Genomic DNA, 6,212 nt, shown 5'->3' on the forward strand with positions numbered 1-6,212 from the left:
ATATATATTTGTCTTGCCTTAGTTTCCATTATTTTTCTTGGACAGACATCAGATTGTCAATTCATGTTACTAACCTAGTGTGCATTTGGTATGGGGACAATGTTTTACCCTGGGAAATAATTAATGTTTGATTGGGCTTAATAATGATCCCGTGACATTTTTTTGGTAGGGAAAACTTGATAACATTGGTGGAAGCGAGTAATAGGGAATAACAGTTGAGATCTTTGTACATTTCAGTGAAATTTTATTCCTTTGGCCCAAAGCTTTGGTCTAGTGGTAAAACCGCAACTTGTGATATAGGGGTTAGGTGCATCTCACATGTTTTAACAGTGCCACAAACAAAAGTTTGGTATTTAAGTGGAGAAGGATAGATGGGCGGGTGCATGGTCCATCGCTTTTCGAACCGTGTGCCACTGGCCCCGGAGATTTATTGGTTATCAAAAAATATTGTTCCTCGGAACAATTTAAGGCGACCAAATATCATAAAATGATTTCATAAAGGAAGGTGTTTTTCGTCATACAAAACACCCCCCTTAATTGCATCATTTTACTGTTAGAATTTGGTAAATTCAGTACTAAAAAGATCTTAAGCTAGCTATTTTGTTGTTGTTATGAAACAGCAATGTTAACTGTGAATGATGATGAGTTCTGGGAAGGAGTATCACCTCTTGAGTTTGGGGATTTGCCTGCACTGCAAGATGCTGTAACTGTTGTTGGATACCCTATAGGAGGAGATACGATCTCTGTGACTAGCGGTGTTGTCTCGCGCATTGAGATACTATCTTATGTTCATGTGTCGACCGAGCTCCTTGGATTGCAGGTTATGTTTTGAAGTTTCTCTCTTCCTGCAGATACTTTCTTTAATATTATACGCGGTTTTTATTTCCTTAGTTTGGTTGCTATGGTTTTAATTCGGTGAGATTATTGTGCAGATAGATGCTGCCATCAATTCTGGAAATTCTGGTGGACCTGCGTTCAATGATAAGGGGAAGTGTGTAGGTATTGCATTTCAATCCCTTAAGCATGAAGATGCCGAGAACATCGGTTATGTCATACCAACTCCAGTAATTATGCATTTCATCCAAGATTATGAGAAGAATGGAGCATATACAGGTACATGAAAATTCCAATAACATCTTGAACTTGATTAAATTGATGGTCTCAAAGTGCAAACTTATGTCTTATATGGGCTTCTCCTACATTGTAGGATTTCCTGTCATTGGAGTTGAATGGCAAAAAATGGAAAATCCTGACCTCCGCAAGTCGGTTGGTATGGCACATAATCAGAAGGGTGTCCGGATCCGAAGAGTTGAGCCTACGGCCCCAGAATCTAATGTTCTAAAGCCTTCGGATGTTATCCTTAGCTTTGACGGAGTTGATATAGCCAATGATGGAACAGGTGAACACTGATTTCATCCCAAATTAGACATGTTTGATACAGTTCTCTTAATATCAATGTGCTTCCTATTGAAATGATAGATTTATATTTTAGTCCGGCTGCCCCCTCGTCCCCTCACTCTCCTTTCCCTAATATGAACCTTGAGTCATCAAAGCCTTTCTGACTCGACCTGGCCCGGTCGCCCTATGCGACTGGCGCTTCAAAGGGCGAAGCTCTGGGTCGTAGTTTGCGACCTATCTTCAATAGGGGCCTTTACTCTTTTGATTAGAGTAGGGGTCGCGCGGGTTTCATTACTTTTCTTCCATTCCGTCAGAGAAAGAAAAGGATATATAATGATTGATTTGTACATTTCTGGAAAGAGTTCCTCGAGAGGACCATGCCCTGGCCAGTTGTCAACCCTAAAGGTTTTTTTTCCGACTGTTTCCAATACCGAAGCCAATATTAGCAAAAAAAATAGGCCATTGCTGTCTGATGGTTCTCCAAGTGCTCACCCCAAATGAAGTTTTCACTGGTTTAGTACACCAGTGACCCTCTTAACCACACTTTTGATTTGTCATCTGCCTCCATAAAGCTTGTTCTTCACAGTTGTGTCTCCATAACCATTCTAGTAGCAGACACTCATTATGTACCCTTTAATTCCTTGTACCGGGACCACCTTCTCTTTTGCTGGTTGTATTATGACTGCTAGATTCTAGGGCCATTTTGGTATGTTCAACATGTTCAGCTTATGAGTCAAAAGTAAGCCGTTCTTAAATCTCCTGCCTAGTCAAATATCATCATGTAAAATAAAACAGTGGGAGTATGAAAGCCCTTATGGAATGTGATACCTAGTATTGAAGTCTCTTCCTGTTCTCCAATTATGTGTATTTGATCTTATTGATTACAAAAATGGTGATTTAAAGATTATGCTTTATATTCAGAAGAAAGAACGCTGGATAAGTGTAGATTAGTCAAAGTAGCATATTCATTATCTAGTGAGAAGTTAACAAATAAGTTTAAAGAAGAGATAAGACACTACTATTTAACGTCAGGTAGATGTCCGACTAGTGTGAGTGGACTGTATAGTTGTGCTCAAGAGCAAGAAAGCAAATTGAAATCATGAAAGCATCAAGATTTCATTTTCCCTTTATTTGTCTGCTTTTCTTGAGTATTTTATCTTTTAGATGCTTATCTGAAAAGGAAATATGAAATTCTGGTAAATTCCATATAATGTATCCACAACATTCAAAAGATGTTGAGATACTGTGCAAATCATCATTGTGATTTAGGTACCCAGCAATTAGAAAGTGGGGAGAAGGTTCAAATTCATTTACTAGATGTCTATCCCTTGATGCTCTGGAATATGTTTTGAGCTTTGTCCTTACTCTTTGTTGGTATGTTTAGTATAATCCGTATGGTCTGCTTTTTGTAATTTAGGTATTGAATTGTCTAGTAGTTAAATACATATTAACCTTTCATGCAAAGATGTTCATTTTGGTAGCCAAATACATTATGGTGTAATGTAAACATTGCTCAATAGGGTAATAGATCTAGTTCTCAAGCAATTTATGTCAGTGCAGAAGACTGCATTTAGTTCATTTCTATTTATCTTGATAGAGTTGTTACTATTGTCAGCATTTCAGTCTTGTGCACAGTTGATAGTAATATCTTTCATACCTCTTGGAATTCTCTCTCTTCTCTGCTGCGATTAATTTATTTGACCACTCTGGAAGTAAGAAATAAAGTCTTTGTTGGGGATGGGTGAAGGGGCAGAAGAAAATACAGAACAACTTTGTGTTGCTTGCTTTGGTAATACTAGTTATTGTATTGGCTCCTCAAAACATTGATAAATATGTTAGGTATTGCAAGATTGTCCAATTCATAGTCCTCGCACTAGGGTTCAAGAAGCATCCCATTGTTTAGCTGGGAATAATTGATTTGTGGAATCCCCATTGATATGATTACAACAACAACAACAACCACCCAGTGTAATCCCACTAGTGGGGTCTGGGGAGGGTAGTGTCTACGCAGGCCTTACCCCTACCCTGGGGTAGAGAGGCTGTTTCCAAATAGACCCTTGGCATCCTTCCCTCCAAGAATTCCCCACCTTGCTCTTGGGGTGACTCGAACTCACAACCTCTTGGTTGGAAGTGGAGGTTGCTTACCATCAGAGCAACCCCTCTTGTCTCCCCATTGATATGATTAAAAAGGAATAATGGATGTTGCATGTTTTTCTTGTGGGAGACCCTATATTTTGCCGTGCTCCACACTCAATCCCAGCTACACCTAAGAGACTAAAAATTAAGTTCTAATCACAAATATAGATGACTTTATGAGATGGAAATTAGAAAATCTTATTACTGAATTTCTGAATTTCATTATTATTATTATTTTGAAAATTGTAAATTCCTGATTTTGGTATTGTTAATTTTCAGTACCGTTCAGGCATGGAGAGCGCATTGGTTTCAGCTATCTTGTTTCTCAAAAATATACTGGAGATGATGCTCGAGTGAAAGTTCTTCGTAAATCTAAGACTCTAGAATTCAAAATAAAGCTTAACGCACATAAACGATTGATTCCAGCTCATATCAAGGGAAAACCTCCTTCGTACTACATTGTCGGTGGATTTGTTTTCACTGCTGTTTCTGTTCCATATTTACGTTCAGAGGTAATCAACTGCATAACTTCATATTTTATTTATTACTTGTTCGCCATGCCTTTGAGGGCTTACATATCTTACTTGGGTACCACTTTTTTTCCTTAAAATTTAGTATGGAAAAGATTATGAATTTGATGCTCCAGTTAAGTTGTTGGACAAACTCCTACACGCAATGGCACAATCAATTGATGAACAACTGGTTGTGGTTTCTCAGGTCAGTCTAGCTCTTTGTCGATTTACTAGTCTGTTATATCTAAGGCTCCTTTCTGATCTGCCTTGCCCACTTCCTATTAGGTGCTTGTGGCTGACATCAATATTGGTTATGAAGAACTAGTTAACACTCAGGTGAGAAGAAAATATTGTGGGACTACAGAGCTGATCACAGTAGTATTTATGAATTAGGGAGCTGCCATTGTTAGTTTTTTCACGTGTATCTATTTGTTTTGACATTGAATGAATGTAATCTAGGTTCTTGCTTTCAACGGCAAGCCTATAACAAATCTGAAGAGCTTGGCTAACATGGTGGAGGCCTGTAAAGAAGAATACATGAAGTTTGATCTTGATTATGATCAGGTTATCTCTCTATCTGATTTTTATGTTCTTTCTTTTCTTTTCTTTTCTTATGCTTCTGGACCTCTCAAGGTGATTCTGTTGTTTTTTTTAGATTGTTGTACTGCAGACTAAAAATGCAAAAGCGGCAACGTCAGATATTCTTGCAATGCATTGTATACCTTCAGCCATGTCTGATGATCTGAAGACATGAGAGCTGTTTTTGATGGTATCGAAGCACAGGAATCTCCGCATTCACCTTTTCTCCTCTTTGAGCTACTTTTTTGTGTTTCTACTCCTATTATCTTTGGTCAATTTGCATAGATTCTGGAGTTTCTACTGGTAACTGTGGTGTCATCGTTGGCCTCTCCACAAGAGAGTTCCTGTTCTCTTCCCTGCGATAGGAACTGAACAGATGCTATGAAGTTTTGGTACCTGTTTTTTGTTCCCCGAGTGCGCAGTTCAAAACATGGTAGATAATGGGCTCGTGCCTTTGCCCTTCTCCACTTAAATACCTGCCTATTATACTGTCCAGCTAGTATATTAGATTTGCTTATAGTGCATTCCTGAGATATATACAAGTGGAGACCGCTGTTTCTCCAGTAGTGGCTTTGAGTGCTTTAAAGCCAACGTGGAATGTGGTTCATAAGTAGTCCTATCAGATCACTCTGCTGCACTCTCCCTCTCAGGCCGCCTTTCTTTTCTACCTATACGATTTATGTTCTTGTAGAAAACATACCTTTATATGTGCTTGCAGGAATCCTTTAGCATTACGCTTGTCTGCAAACTGCATAACGATGACATGAGGTCATGAACATCTAACTTATCTACCTTTTTGTGTTGTATTTTGTACTTTGTAACAAGGGAAACTTTTTTAGCTGAAGATAACGCTAGAGCCGCTAACACAACTTTCAGAAATGTCTTTTTCCTTTCCCTACTTATCATTGCAGAATCCAATGGCTATAATTGTTACACTGACATTCCAGGCGAATTTTACATAGACAAAACACGAGAGATGCTTAATATATAAGTAAATAAGTCTTAGACTTTAGTGACGTGTTTTAAAGTCGTGCGGATTTAGGTCCAAAGTGGACAATATCACTAGTGGATTGAGCGTTACATATGGTATTAGAGCCATTTTGCGTGGAACCTTGAGATGGTGGGACAAATTTTAGCCGTCAACTAAGTTGCATGTTTGGCTAAGTTACTAAAAACTGCTTATTTTAAAATGTGCTTTTGTTTAAGTGTTTTTTGGAAAAGTACTTTTGCAATATAGCATTTTGTGAATTCGGTTGAATAGTTTTTTTTGCAAGTTTATTGTGTTTGGCCAATTTTTAAAAAAAGTCAAATTACCAAAAAAGGATAGTAAAAGTTCATTTTGCAATTAGTATTATTTAGAAAAGAAAAATAAATTTAACCATTTATTATAAAAGAATTCAATTAAAATATAAAATGTTAAGTAAAATTATAAATTAAAAATTTCAGTCAATATAAAATATAGTTATTTCAAAGCAATAACATTGAGTGTTTGGTTATTACTTATTGTTTACATGATACTTTAAATATGTTAAAATATATCATTCAATATAAATTTAATATCGACTCTTAGGATTAGGAGAAAGAGAA

General features: G+C 37.3%; 1 protein-coding gene across 1 annotated transcript in view; it reads left to right on the forward strand.

The window, feature by feature from the left end:
- Positions 1–5,469, forward strand: part of LOC109212525 (protease Do-like 9) — a 7,434-nt gene extending 1,965 nt beyond the window's left edge. Inside the window, exons 2-9 of the mRNA XM_019376178.1 lie at positions 621–820; positions 933–1,113; positions 1,208–1,399; positions 3,814–4,046; positions 4,150–4,251; positions 4,332–4,382; positions 4,506–4,610; positions 4,702–5,469. Of these exons, the coding sequence (XP_019231723.1) occupies positions 621–820; positions 933–1,113; positions 1,208–1,399; positions 3,814–4,046; positions 4,150–4,251; positions 4,332–4,382; positions 4,506–4,610; positions 4,702–4,800 (1,163 nt within the window). The 3' untranslated portion in view covers positions 4,801–5,469. The remainder of the gene's footprint in view (positions 1–620; positions 821–932; positions 1,114–1,207; positions 1,400–3,813; positions 4,047–4,149; positions 4,252–4,331; positions 4,383–4,505; positions 4,611–4,701) is intronic.
- Positions 5,470–6,212: the final 743 nt, after the last annotated feature.

The sequence above is a fragment of the Nicotiana attenuata genome, unplaced genomic scaffold (genome assembly GCF_001879085.1).
Source record: "Nicotiana attenuata strain UT unplaced genomic scaffold, NIATTr2, whole genome shotgun sequence".
Taxonomy (NCBI): Eukaryota; Viridiplantae; Streptophyta; class Magnoliopsida; order Solanales; family Solanaceae; genus Nicotiana; species Nicotiana attenuata.